The following is a 15286-nucleotide window of genomic DNA, read 5'->3' as shown; positions in this document are numbered from 1 at the left end:
AATAATACTTTTAAGATTTCTTTCTTATACCTGTTTCTAATAAAGGTAAACCTACAATTAGGCTAATAGGACGTATTATTTTTTCTGCTTGGGACAACCTAACAACAACTCCAAAAATGACTTAGATCAGATCCCATTTACGGCTTATAAAATAAGTAAATAAATAACAGCACGTAAAACGTCTGATATCTGTCGCACTAATGTGGAAGAGTCATAGAGAGATATTACCGTTTCGTTCGATACGGCGCAAACGATTGGCATCATATAAATAAACCATCTAACAGGACAGGCCTTGATCGTTATCATGTTACAACAAAAGCCTCAATTCTTACGATATTTTCAGAGATGTGCCCTACGGAAGCGAACCTCGCGACAACTGCGAGCTCAGCGACCGGGACACGCGAGAACTAGACGCCGCCAATCCGGCGCATTTTGATAACACGGCCAATGAGTATGATTTTTATGAGAGAGCGCTTGGACGTATGGCTGATGACTGCTTGGATGGTAAGTTCCTAAAATTGTAAGGTCAGAAACCTGAACAACGCAAATGTTTGCCACTTTAGTTTCGGGCAATGCTTCGAAATAAAGATAATCTAATAATTTACAGGAAGTTGTATAATATTATATAATATAGAGGTGCATACCTACCGTCTTTTTTGCTACTGGTATTTAATATAAGTACCTAAGTCTATGCCTTAACTGCGTGCCAAATTTCCGATCATATGAAACTCTTCCACGGAATAATCCTGGTCTGAAAATAAACAAAAATATATTCTAAGAGATATTTTTAGCAGACTTTTATTGAACTGAATGCAGACACATTCCATGCGTATGAATGTAAAAATGTAACTTAACGTTTGTCTTTTGTTTGAAGTATCGCAAGTGTGCAATGAAGATGGCATGGAGTTCACTCTCCGCCTTCCTGAAGGGTTCTTCGGACGAATGTACACGTACGGATTCTATGATCGCTGCTTCTTCAGAGGGAATGGTGGTCAGTCCAATGTCTTGCGCATCACTGGAGCACATGGGTATCCGGAATGTGGCACGCAGCGTGTAAGTACTTACCTAGTTTACATATCTCTTATTCTCTAGATGCGTTAATAAATAGTACATTTCGATGCTAGTGCGGAAGGTATGTCATTACTTCACGAGTACCGAGATATCTTGCCACGAGCCGCAGGCGAGTGGGAAGACTCGGGACGAGTGAAGAATGACATTTCCGCACGTGTATCGAACGACGTTTTTTAATACAGTTGCGAAAAAATAAGTAAAACATTGTTAATCGTACACTAAACAAAAGTGGTAACAGTGACAGCTCGCTTAGACGTCGTCTTTAAGTATATTATATCTATGGGCGTTTGGCAGCTATTCCGTTCCATTCAGACACCTTATTAAGAACGGAATTTTCAATATTCAATATTAAAAAATAAACGTGTTATAATGATGAAGAGATAAGTATTAAAATATGAAATATGTATATTTTTCATATTCTTACATTAACAGTAGGTTTTTATGCTGATTACGACGTTTAAAGGAAACTAATATTAACACTCATCAATAAGTAGTCGTGAATTGGAACAAGTATAAATTTAAAAAAATTGGAAAAGTAAAAAGCACTAGTTCGACATAACCAACTTTCCGCACGCTAAACAGCTACGTAAAGTAGCACTTTGTGAGCAACTGTATTAAAAAATAATTGTTTCAAAGTTTGTCTACAAGTTGTTCTTTATGTTTCATGTCTCACTTATTTAGAGTTAGATCAAGATAAGTTTGAATCAATTTTGATAGCACACGCAGTGCAAGTGTTATTTTAAACGTCAAACATCTATGAAATTGTGACGTATAAATAACACTTGCACTGCGTGTGCTATCAAAATCGTTGCAGACTAGTCATGGTCTAACTCTATCTATTTGAGATTGCAGTTCAAACTGTTGTTGCTTTCTTATACTAATGTAGGCTATAAGACCTAGATATTATAAAAGTAGGTACGTAGTATGTAAGTGTTTGTACGATTATTTTCTTCATTGCCAGTGACGCTTTAGATCTGATGTTTGAGTTAATGAAAATTAATATCTTATTATGCATATGCATAAGCCTATATTAAATACATGTTCATAATTTATGTATCTATTTCTATTTCGAATCCTCAGACCATGTGCTACCTAGATTTTTTAACACTAACCAATGTAGGCAAATGTCTACCTAATTCATTCGATCCACTAAAACACCCCCTTTTTGTAGTACGGCGACACAATGACAAACATCGTAGTAGTGCAATTCAGTGACAACGTCCAGACGTCGCGCGACAAACGCTTCAACTTGACATGCCTGTTTCGAGGTCCCGCGGAGGCGGTGGTGACGTCCAACTACATCGGGGCCGGGTGAGTTGGTGTTCTTTGTGATAGTGTCTGGTTTGATTACATGACATAGGTTACATTATTATTACAAGAGAATTCTTGTTGAAAGTAACGGCTCTTACTTAATACCTACGAGTATGTTTGCGAATTCCGGTGTTGCCTATGATCGGATTCAATTAATCAGCGACAAAACACGCGCAAGAAACGCATAAAACCATGAATAAAACACCGTGTACGGCCATACAATTTATATGGATTCCATTTCCTGACTTGAGCAATTACTATTTTAATCGACTAAAAGCAGGTAGGTATGCGATTAAGGAATGCAAATCGGTTATTTTTTGTACTTATGGAAATAACCGCGGTTTCGGTTAAAAACCGAATATTTCCATACAAAAAATAACTGATTTGCATACCCTATATGCGATATTTTGGTCATTATTCCGTACTACCTACCTAGATCGGATTTCTGGAAGATGGTTTTTAGGGTTCAGTACCTACCTAAAAACGTACAAACGTAAGGGTAATAAAAAAATTTTACAAAAAAAATTAAACCGACTTCAAAAAGGATGAAATAAAATATTATCCTTTTTTATGTCTATGCGTGTTACCAACTGATATGTTTGAAGTCGGTGCCAAGCCAAATTTTGAAGGATACCATGACTTTGGTGCGATTCGATAAGGATTTACCTACGTTGGATTGCCTTACACGACGAAAATGAACGTACTTTCTGTAGGTACAGTCGACGTTAAAAATATGTTTACACTTTTCGCCTTATTACATAGGAGTAAGGTGCAAAAGTGTAAACATATCATTGACGTCGACTGGACCTAAGAACACACCTCAGAACACACGATCAAACCTTCTTGGCGCAGTCCGTACAATGTTTGTCGGCACATTGGTGTAAATATAAATGCATTTTTTTGCCGTCGTATTTTTTAAAGAGCATTTCTTACTAATGCTCGAACAGTCTATAGCACGCAAGTGTGGGATTGGGACTGAGTTATTTCCCGTCCCTTATCTAGAGGACTACATTTCAAAATATAAAACAATTCAAGGAATTTACCTTCTTGCCAAATTTCACCTAAAGCGGTTCAGTTGTTTAGCCATGAAAAGGCGACAAAGAGGCAGACAGAATTCTTTACACATTTATAATAGTTATTAGTACAGTTCTAATGGGATTTATAGCCATACAGCTGATTATTTTTGACTGGTATTGTTACTACTTGGCTTGGCACCGACTTCAAACATATCAGTTGGTAACGCATAGACATAAAAAAGAATAATATTTTATTTCATCCTTTTTGAAGTCGTTTAATTTTTTTTGTAAAAAGTTTTTATTTTTCCATTTTTAGTTTTAACGCATTGTTAAGAGCGCGACGCATGAATGAAAAACAAGATCATGTTTAACACTAAATTCGTGTACCTATTACTTTAGTAAATATGTAATCAGGAATTTTCTCGAGTCCGTCTGGGAAATTATAATTCCTGTCAACTAAATCCATCCGCCCGCCCCGCCACTGACCCAATCCCTCAGCCCCCCGATCACTCAACCTCAAAGCACATCAACCCCTGATCCAGGAACCCCTCGATCCTGAACCAGCAACCCTTCAACCGCCATTCCCCGACCCCTTAATCCCTGACCCCTTAACTCCTAACCCTAACCCCCGATCAGTAGCCTTACCAGCTTACCACGAGTTTGACATTAATATATTCGCTAGCATGTGTGTAACTTACTTCCTATGCATCTCTCTCGTACTAACCTTAGTGTGATCACTCAACCTCAAAGCACATCAACCCCTGATCCAGGAACCCCTCGATCCTGAACCAGCAACCCTTCAACCGCCATTCCCCGACCCCTTAATCCCTGACCCCTTAACTCCTAACCCTAACCCCCGATCAGTAGCCTTACCAGCTTACCACGAGTTTGACATTAATATATTCGCTAGCATGTGTGTAACTTACTTCCTATGCATCTCTCTCGTACTAACCTTAGTGTGAGCGAGATGCATAAAAAGTTACATTTAGATGCATAAGACTTTAGCGAATATGACAATGTCAAACTCGTGGTAAGGCTACAGTTGCAGTACATCAAATTGGTGGTTTTCGGAAGCAAATGCTCGAGTTACTTTAGAAAACCCCGAAATCACTTAATACGTGCCTTTAAAAATTGAGGAGTTCCCTCAATTCCTCGTGGATTCCATCATCAGACCAGAACCAAAAATGATACGGAAACATCTTGGAGGTAACTTCTTCCAAACAAAAAAAGAATTACTCAAATCGGATCACAGGTGCCGGAGTAATCGCTGGACATACTTACATTTAAAGAAATCATCATCATTATCATCAAAATAATCATCATCATCAGGTCTACTTCATCAAATTGGTGGTTTTCGGGAGAAAATGCTCGAGTTGCTTAATAAAACGCCCAAAACACATTTTAACCGACTTCAATTTCATAGAAGGAGGAGGTTCTGTATTCGGTTGTGGCATTTTTTTTTTCTATGTACGTTCACCGATTACTCCGACATCCGTAGTCCGATTTGAGTAATTCTTTTTTTGTTTGAAAGGAGCTACCTCCGAGTTGGTCCCATTTTAATTTGGTTCTGTTCTGATGATGGGATCCATGAGGAATTGAGGGAACTCCTCAATTTTTAAAGGCACATGCATGGTGTTTTGGGCGTTTTCTTAAGCAACTCGAGCATTTTCTCCAGAAAACCACCAATTTGATGAAGTAGACCTGATGATGATGATGGTTATGATGATGTTTTTTTTTTAATGTAGTTGCGCTGTTCAACGATTACTCCGGCACCTGTGATCCGATTTGAGTAATTATTTTTTTGTGTGGAAGAAGTTACCTCCAAGGTGTTTTCGTATTATTTTTGGTTCTGGTCTGATGATGGAATCCATGAGGAATTGAGGGAACTCCTCAATTCTTAAAGGCACGTGTAAAGTGATTTCGATGTTTTCTAAAGTAACTCGAGCATTTGCTTCCGAAAACCACCAATTTGATGTAGTGCGACTGTAGCCTTACCATGAGTTTGACACTACCCCCGATCAGTAGCCTTACCACGAGTTTGACATTGACATATTCGCTAACGTCTTCGTAACTTACTTTTTATGCATCTCGCTCGCACTAATATGCCAGTACGAGCGAGATGCAAAGAAAGTAAGTTACACACACGCTAGCGAATATATCAATGTCAAACTCGTGGTAAGCTGGTAAGGCTACTGATCGGGGGTTAGGGTTAGGAGTTAAGGGGTCAGGGATTAAGGGGTCGGGGAATGGCGGTTGAAGGGTTGCTGGTTCAGGGTCGAGGGGTTCCTGGATCAGGGGTTGATGCGCTGTGAGGTTGAGTGATCGGGGCGTTTAGGGATTGGGTCAGTGGCGGGGCGGAGGATGGATTTAGTGTAGTGACAGGAATTATAATTTCCCAGACGGACTCGAGAAAATTCCTGATTACATATTTATTAAAGTAATAGGTACACGAATTTAGTGTTAAACATGATCTTGTTTTTCATTCATGCGTCGCGCTCTTAACAATGCGTTAAAACTAAAAATGGAAAAATAAAAACTTTTTACAAAAAAAATCAAACCGACTTCAAAAAGGATGAAATAAAATATTATCCTTTTTGAACTCTATGCGTTACCAACTGATATGTTTGAAGTCGGTGACAAGCCAAGTAGTAACAATACCAGTCAAAAATTTCGACGGAAAATACTGAGATCAGTGTTCAAATTCCAGTAAATTTACCAAATGTTGTACAGGATGATCAAAAATCAGTTACGGAATTAATTGAACATCAGGAATTTTCTCAAAATCAACGAACACAGCCAACAATATTTGTATGCGGCGGTCAACAATGCATCGGAGTAGGCCCTAGGCTTCACCAAATGCAGCAGGAGAGTAATCTTGTAAATTACAAAATTAGTGCCTTCGTTAAACCCGGCGCGTCTACGAGATCTATATTAGAGACTATTAGCAACCATAAGTATATCGAGGGTGATAAAATTGTACTGTCAATAGGTGAGCATGATTCAAATCCAATGGATATTTTCTGTTATTTGCGAGATGCACTGACAATTTAAAAAAAATACCCTGTCTTCTTACTAAATGTTGGAAGAAATAGAGACATTGATGTAAATAACCTAAGTTATATGCTAAAGTGTAGTTGTGCAAAAATGGAAAATGTAATATTTATAGATAGTTTCACTGAGTTAGGAAATAATTTAAATAAAAAACGATATTTGAGAGAAACATGTACGAAAATACACCTGAAAATTGACCAAATAGATTTCAAAAATGCATATTATAACTATGTAAGTGTAAATATAGTAAGTGAAAACAAGTCTGTGATGTGCTCAGGCTCCCAGACTCAACTTGTCCACAATGGAGCACACTCAAAAAATTCTGAAATGTGCTTAAGGTCAGATAAACCTCTACCACGTAAAGGCACAATACCGTACTACTTTTTTCGCACCAAGAGTGCAGTATAGCAGTACTCAGAATGAAATACTAATAAGTGTCCCTAATGAAGGTAATCTGCGCATTTTCCATCAAAATGTGCAAGGTTTAAAGTCTAAGGTTAGTCAAATAGAAATCTTTGCTGATTCGGACAAAATTGATGTCTTATGTTTTTCGGAATCATTCCTAAAAAGACACGAGGCATCTATTTTACAAATCGAGGAATACAAAATGGCCTCATATTTCTGTAGAACACAAAAGACACGTGGAGGAGTTTGTATTTATGTTAAAAACTCTATAACGTCTCATAATTTACAGTGGGTTTCGGATATGTCTATCGAACAGCATTTTGAAACCTGTGGAATTCTTGTACCTGAACTTAACCTTGTTATTGTATGTGTGTATCGAAGTCCAAACAGCGATATTGAAATATTTATGACGAACTTCGAAACTCTACTTGGTAAGTTAACACTTCGGATTAGACATTTGAAGCGAAAGCTAGTTGTTGCAGGGGATTTCAATATTAACTTATTAAATAATGACACAGCTCAAAGAACGTTTCTCACGACTCTAAGTAAATTTAATCTTTGTCACACAATAAAGGAACCAACCCGAATGAATGCTCAGTCTCAGACATGCATTGATAATATTTTAACCAATTGCTCTAAATATAGTGCTAACGTATTGAATTTGGGAATATCAGACCATACTGGCCAAATAATTATAATACCAACTAGTCTTAGTTTTAAAGAAAAACATTGGCATAAGAAAATTCGGAGAATAGATTACTATTTAGAAATATTTTTAAAATATTTACAGCAAATGAATTTTACGAGTATTTACATGGAGTCAGATCCAAACGCCGCTTATAACGAATTCATAAACGCATTTACAATGATATTTAACCTCTGCGTGCCACTTGAGAGTGTAAAAATTTATCATAGGAAGAGGCAAAATTGGAAATCGCGAGGCATCTTAAAGTCTAGTAGAAACAAACGTAAAATGTATTTAGGAATACAGAAAAATAAGCGAGATGACAGTAAATTATACAGCTATAAAAAATATTGTAAAATTTTGAAGAGAGTTATAAACCTATCAAAAATTATAACAAATGATAATTATATTGAAACAAGTGTTAATAAAGCTAAAGCTACTTGGAGCTTAATTAAAAAACATACAACTACTACAAATTCAATACCAACTATGATATCTGAAATCCACGCTGGTGGGGTAAACTTATCAAATGCTTCGGATATAGCAGAAGCATTTAACGCATATTTTATAAATCAAAACGTACACAGCTCTTTTCAATCACCAAAATATAATTCATCTCAAATAAACACTACAAATAGCATATTCTTAGCTCCCGTAGACATTTACGAAGTTAAAAGAATTGTTAGACAATTAAAGAATAAAAAGAGTACAGGTTATGACTGCATACCTATTACACTCATTAAGTCGTGCATAGACCACATTGCTGAACCTCTTGTCTATATTATAAATTTGACACTTGAATCTGGCATATTTCCCAATCAACTGAAAAAAGCGCTGATTAAACCGCTATACAAAAAAGGCAACCAAACTGATATGGGAAATTATAGACCCATAGCATTACTGCCTGCTTTTTCTAAGGTATTCGAAAAAGCTATTTATGAAAGACTAAGCAAGTTCCTCAATAAAAATGGCATTTTAAGCTCATCCCAATTTGGATTTCAAAAAGGGAAATCGACCTCTCTGGCTGTGTTTAAGTTATTTAAGCAAATCTGGGATAACGTAAATGAGCGCAAACCATGCGTTTCCTTATTAATCGATATGTCAAAAGCCTTTGACTGTGTGCTACATAACGTACTTTTACAGCAACTAGAACACATTGGAGTTAGAGGGAACGCATTGCAGCTATTCAAAAGCTATTTAACCAACAGAGACCAAGCTGTGGTTATCGAACATTATGATAGGCAAAACAAAACAATTGAACACAAACAATCTACCTTTCAAAAGGTTTACTGGGGGTACCTCAGGGAAGCGTATTAGGTCCACTTCTTTTTCTTATTTACTTAAACGAACTTCCAATCCAAATTGAAGAACCATGTGTGATGTTTGCAGATGACGCGATTATATTATTTTCAAGTGAAAACAGGGACACAGATATGAACGATAATATTAAGCGCAGCCTTAGAACAATTCTAGATTGGCTTGAGACTCTAAATCTTAAAGTTAATCTAAGTAAAACGAAGCTGATTCAATTTAGGCATTATAAAACTCCACCAATTCCTTTAGATGTATCTGACGCAGGGACTCCTATTGAGGAAATTACAAATGCTAGCTTTCTAGGTGTTAAAATAGACTCTCACTTAAATTGGAAGACTCATATTGAGTACATAAACAGCAAGATTTCAAGTAGTTGTTATGCCTTATCAATACTTTCACAAACATGTTCCGAAACTGTAGTAGTAAATGCTTATTACGGAAATGTGTATCCACTACTTACATATGGAGTTATCTATTGGGGTAATTCTGTCGATGTACAAAAAACATTTAAACTACAAAAAAAATGCTTAAAAACTGTATATCGTATGCGCACTGAGGAATCGCTTCGTAACGTGTTTAGAGAAAAACGTCTTTTAACTTTGACATGTATTTACATCCTAGAGCTATGTTTATTCATAAAAAGTCAAGCTGCATATTTTGTAAATAAGTCTTCATTAAAAAGCAATATACGAGACCAGTACAAATATGATCTTTACCTTCCAAGGGTTAACAACTCTATGTACAAAAAGAGCAGTTTTGTTATGGCTATCCGTATTTTCAACCATCTCCCTCTAGACATGAAAGCGCTAGACGGAATTATGTTCAAACGGAGGCTCAAGAACTGGCTAATAGATAAAGTATTTTATGATGTCAACGAATTTTTTGCAAGTTAACAGATAACAATATTAGTATTATAAGCTTAGTTTTAAGATAGGTAAGTTGCCTACCATAATTGTACGCCCTAGCAGGCAACTGTTGATACTTATTACTTTTGTAAATTACCACCTTTGTATGTACACAGTTATACAATAAACATTTATTCTATTCTATTCTATTCTATTCTAAATAATCAGCTTTATGGCTATAAATCCCATTAGAACTGTACTAATAACTATTATAAATGTGTAAGTAATTCTGTCTGCCTCTTTGTCGCCTTTTCATGGCTAAACAACTGAACCGCTTTAGGTGAAATTTGGCAAGAAGGTAAATTTCTTGAATTGATTTATATTTTCAAATGTAGTCCTCTGGATAAGGGACGGGAAATAACGCAGTCCCAATCTCACACTTGCGTGCTATAGACTGTTCGAGCATTAGTAAGAAATGCTCTTTAAAAAATACGACGGAAAAAAATGCATTGGATTTCCACTAATGTGCCGATAAACATGGTACAGACTGCGCCAAAAAGGTTTGATCGTGTGTTCTGAGGTGTGTTCTTAGATACAATCGACGTCAAAGTATGTTTACAACTTTGCACCTTACTCCTTTGTAATAAGGCGAAAAGTGTAAACATATTTTTAACGTCGACTGTACCTACATAAAGTACGTTCATTGTCGTCGTGTAAGGCAATCCAACGTACATCCTTATCGAATCGCACCAAAATCATGGTATGCTTCAAAATTTGGCTTGGCACCGACTTCAAACATATCAGTTGGTAACGCATAGACTTCAAAAAGGATAATATTTTATTTCATCCTTTTTGAAGTCGGTTTGATTTTTTTTGCAAAAAGTTTTTATATTATTTAGTGTTGGTGTTCATTGTCCCGGCCGGAAGATCATATGGTTTTTAGGGTTCCGTACCCAAAGGGTAAAACGGGACCCTATTACTAAGACTTCGCTGTCCGTCCGTCCGTCCGTCCGTCCGTCCGTCCGTCCGTCCGTCCGTCCGTCTGTCACCAGGCTGTATCTCACGAACCGTGATAGCTAGACAGTTGAAATTTTCACAGATGATGTATTTCTGTTGCCGCTATAACAACAAATACTAAAAACAGAATAAAATAAAGATTTAAATGGGGCTCCCATACAACAAACGTGATTTTTGACCAAAGTTAAGCAACGTCGGGAGTGGTCAGTACTTGGATGGGTGACCGTTTTTTTTTTGCCTTTTTTTCCTTTTTTTTTTTTGCATTATGGTACGGAACCCTTCGTGCGCGAGTCCGACTCGCACTTGCCCGGTTTTTATTTTTTATACTTATCTGCAAATACCGACGCCTTTTCATACAAACCTGTACGAGTATAGGTAGGTACCAAAGCAAATTTCATTCGCAAACTGCAAGGGTCAGAATCGGTCATAGAGCTTAACCTGTTTTTGACAAAGGTCGCTAATCACCATGTCATGTCGTCAAACAGACACGGTAAAGTATTGTTGGATTAACCGTTAACTGCGTGACTGAAAGTTAGCGCTTTTAGCTTGCAGTAATGGATATGTCCGTTTTGTAAACATTAACTGCAGCCTGCTTGCAGGTTTAGCGTTGATGCTAGGATGTTTTGGTTTAAGCCGATTTCTCGTGTTTTTTATTTTCAATAACGGTGTATGGCTTCTGGGACTGGGGTTTTATAATAAACTAACGTTTTTAGGCAAAATGTACCGCTTTGGCGGAGATGTCAATAGGTTAGGTCATTTCTGATTTTATGTTTATCTCGTTGACATCCGCCGAAGTTGAGTATTTTGACCGAAAACGTTGCCAATTGTTAAGCGGTATATGTTTTTTCAAACATTATTTATTGTATTTCGTGTTTGATTTCGTGTGTTTTGAGAAGCGATGACTCCAATTTTATAACGCCTTGATATTATTTTGGCTTTATATTTAGTACTTATTGATTGGCGTTTTGATTTTGAGTGCTGTTATTTCACTAACAGCTACTAACAAATGACTTTGAAAGGATTCACAAAAATGCGGCGACGCGCGACGTTTTTAGCTTCTCAGAAGTGATTGAAAATATTAACTTATCAATTTACGGACAAGATCCTTAGAAAAGTTACACCGTTGTACACCATAATTGAGATAGAGACGTGGTAAAGATTTTCTAACTACCTATGTTAGATTTTTTGTACTAGACTTGTAAGTCCAAAAAATTACAAAGTATCATTGCAGAGTCCGAGAGAGAGATATTTAGTTTGAATTCATTCAAAGTCAGCTAAATATTTATTTAGAAATATAAACTTCACGTCTAACCGCAGTTTTGGGTATGATCTCATCGACAGGTCGGGCAGCCCCATACCGATAGAGTACCTGCCGGAGGAGAGCTCACTCAACTCGAAGGTCCGGCTGATGATCCTGTACCAGGTAATTTATAGCAGATTCATATACCTACCCTATCGCATCTTCAAGGGATCCCTTTGACGCCTGATTAAATCTTCCTAAGCTCGTGCCACGTCTGCGTATCTCCAGCAACATCTTTGCCATCGCTCCAGCTCAGCACAACAGCTCGTAACTCGCTTTCGATGGTCCTTAGCAAGTCCTTAGTCACAAAGGGCCTACCGCGAAAATTCCGTTATCTGCCTTTCTATCGGTTGAATATTTAAGAATGATAGAGAGGCAGATCATAAAATTTATATTTTAGCGGTAGACCCTTTGTGCACAAGACGCATCGCCGCCATTCCGTCCGGCCGTTTTCTACCCGAAAGAGACAGTTGTTTTATTCCGTTATCTGAGAATGGTGACCTATCAAGAGTATCTAGATCTACATTATAGGTACCTATATAATTATATTATAATTACATCCTAATTAATATTTGCCAGGGCCGTCCGACCACGACCATTGCTGTTGGAGACCCGCTGACATTCAGGCTAGAGGCGCAGGATGGATACAATTATGCGACTGACATTTTCGCAACGAACGTCATTGCAAGGGACCCGTATTCCGGAAGATCAGTTCAGCTGATTGACAGAGTGGGGTAAGTCCAAATATCTCATACCTACAGATCTATACGACCACGTCGCTAGTGACATAAGTACTATCAGTTACTATAGTATGCATCAACTTAATATGTAATATGTCATGTATGTCCTTGAAACATACTGCAAAACATGTAACTACCTGCAGATCTATAAATAGCGTTTATCTGTTGTTTTCTAACGTCGCTATTATTTGCATTATGATTTAAACATATACAAAAGCTATCATATAGTATGTTTACGTGCTTAACATAGTATACTGACGGAGTTATGAGTACTTAAACCAGTACAAAAATATTTGCCGAGTTGTAAAAGGTTTACGATAAAATACTTTAGTTATATCTAGATGTAGATTATATATTTAGGTAGAGACGCACAAGAGTGTAGTTTCCGAAAATTGATTGGATGTAAGTAGGTAAATAATAATATTTGGCTTTAACCAAAACTCTCCTGACGTAATTTTGGGTTTTATGAAAATTGTTGACTTTTTTCTTAATATTCTTCGGATACAGATTAGGTACCTACTCGTACTTTTAGAAAAAAATTTTTTGCTGTAGGTACTGCTGTATCAACAGTTTGTTTTACCTACATGTTATCCTTATAATTATCCAGTTATTAAACAACAACACCGCACAGTTGGATGTTGGATGTTATGTCTCATTTCACGATAAAAATGACACAATGGCCATTATGATACCAAGACAATTACAACAGATGCACTGTTGTCGGTTACACCTGCACTATCAATAACCAAGTTTTACTCACTTTCTAAAGATGTTAAATTTATGATATGCATATGACTTTTCATTAGACTTAGGGAGTAAAAAGGGTAGGGGAGGTAGGGCACCTGCTCTGATAAATTGGGGTGTGTAGTTCAATACCCTAACGAGGGGTCCTTAAGGTCCTTTTAATGAACGCTTGTAGCCAGAAAGTTATTAGAAAGAAACTTCCGCGTGTACTATAATTTATAAGATTATAAGCTTTAGAAATGCACTCCAGGCGTAAATAAGAATTGAACAGGTTATGACAGAAGCCCATAGGAGTCCGCTGGATGCGGGTGGCGCAATACCGGTCATTGTGGCACTCTTTGGGGGAGGCCTATGTCCAGCAGTAGACGTCCTCTGGCTGATATGATGATGATGATGATGATGATGATGATGATGATGATGATGATGATGATGATGATGATGATGATGATGATGATGATGATGATGATGATGATGATGATGATGATGATGATGATGATGATGATGATGATGATGATGATGATGATGATGATGATGATGATGATGATGATGATGATGATGATGATGATGATGATGATGATGATGATGATGATGATGATGATGATGATGATGATGATGATGATGATGATGATGATGATGATGATGATGATGATGATGATGATGATGATGATGATGATGATGATGATGATGATGATGATGATGATGATGATGATGATGATGATGATGATGATGATGATGATGATGATGATGATGATGATGATGATGATGATGATGATGATGATGATGATGATGATGATGATGATGATGATGATGATGATGATGATGATGATGATGATGATGATGATGATGATAGAAGCTGCCAGACATTTTTATACTTACTAAAGCAGACCCCCTACGTTAACGTCATGGTCCATTTCGCAGATGCCCGGTAGACCCCGACGTGTTCCCTGAGCTGGACAAGGGTCGCAGCGGGGATTCGCTAGAAGCCCGCTTCAACGCCTTCAAGATCCCAGAGTCCAACTTCTTGGTGTTCGAGGCGACTGTGAGGACGTGCCGCGATGGCTGTCAACCGGTGAGTACTTACATAATACCATCCTTTGCATGCCTAAATGAATGGTCGGAATACTTGCTAGGCGATTGGAGTGCTTTAGCTTTACTATGCTTTTAGCGATCATATACTTGTATAAAGTCAGTTGACTTCACAGGGGGCGTAGCCAATCGAAAAGTATAAGATTTAAGTAAAGAATTTCGAAATTTTATAACGGATGCGAATAAAAAGTCACGAAATTTATTTTTAGATTAAAGATTGTCACATTGGCTAAGTCCACTGGTAGATCAGCTAATATGTAGGTACCTAGGTACCTACAATGATACTGTCCCTTTATAACCAAAAACGACCTAATTATCTTTTTTTGACACAAGAAACAGACATTTATTTTATTGAAGACATTTAAGCTTAATAGGTACTTACTTACCTTACCACTTCCGACCGGTCATTGAAAATCGGTAGGTGACCAAAATACCTAATATGAATAAGGGCCATATGCAAGCAAAATGCGATGTAAAATGCGATTTTCAGAAGATAACGGAAAACGTTACCGCATCTAAGGATATTTCGTGATAAATTTAACTATTTACCGCAATTAGAAAAGAAGAGATTTATAATAACTTGCAACAATAGGAAAACTTCACTGACTTTTTTTCCAACCTTTATTTCCCGACACGATTACAGACGTAAACAAGGCAACTTACGTCAATGCCTGCACTGTTAACTTATTATTATTTAAGCT

The 15286-nt window shown here is 37.2% G+C and overlaps 1 protein-coding gene across 5 annotated transcripts in view; it reads left to right on the top strand.

Annotated features, from left to right (window-relative positions):
• The window catches only part of LOC134798165 (uncharacterized), a 39560-nt gene that overhangs the window by 20691 nt on the left and 3583 nt on the right, over positions 1-15286 (top strand). For all 5 annotated transcript variants that reach the window (XM_063770507.1, XM_063770505.1, XM_063770508.1 and 2 more), the window contains 6 exons: positions 344-504; positions 875-1053; positions 2243-2382; positions 12057-12138; positions 12595-12749; positions 14418-14568. In XM_063770507.1, coding sequence (XP_063626577.1) covers positions 344-504; positions 875-1053; positions 2243-2382; positions 12057-12138; positions 12595-12749; positions 14418-14568 — 868 coding nt within the window. The remainder of the gene's footprint in view (positions 1-343; positions 505-874; positions 1054-2242; positions 2383-12056; positions 12139-12594; positions 12750-14417; positions 14569-15286) is intronic.

The sequence above is a fragment of the Cydia splendana genome, chromosome 16, assembly GCF_910591565.1.
Source record: "Cydia splendana chromosome 16, ilCydSple1.2, whole genome shotgun sequence".
Classification (NCBI taxonomy): Eukaryota; Metazoa; Arthropoda; class Insecta; order Lepidoptera; family Tortricidae; genus Cydia; species Cydia splendana.
This window is presented reverse-complemented; position numbering and strand designations above follow the sequence as displayed.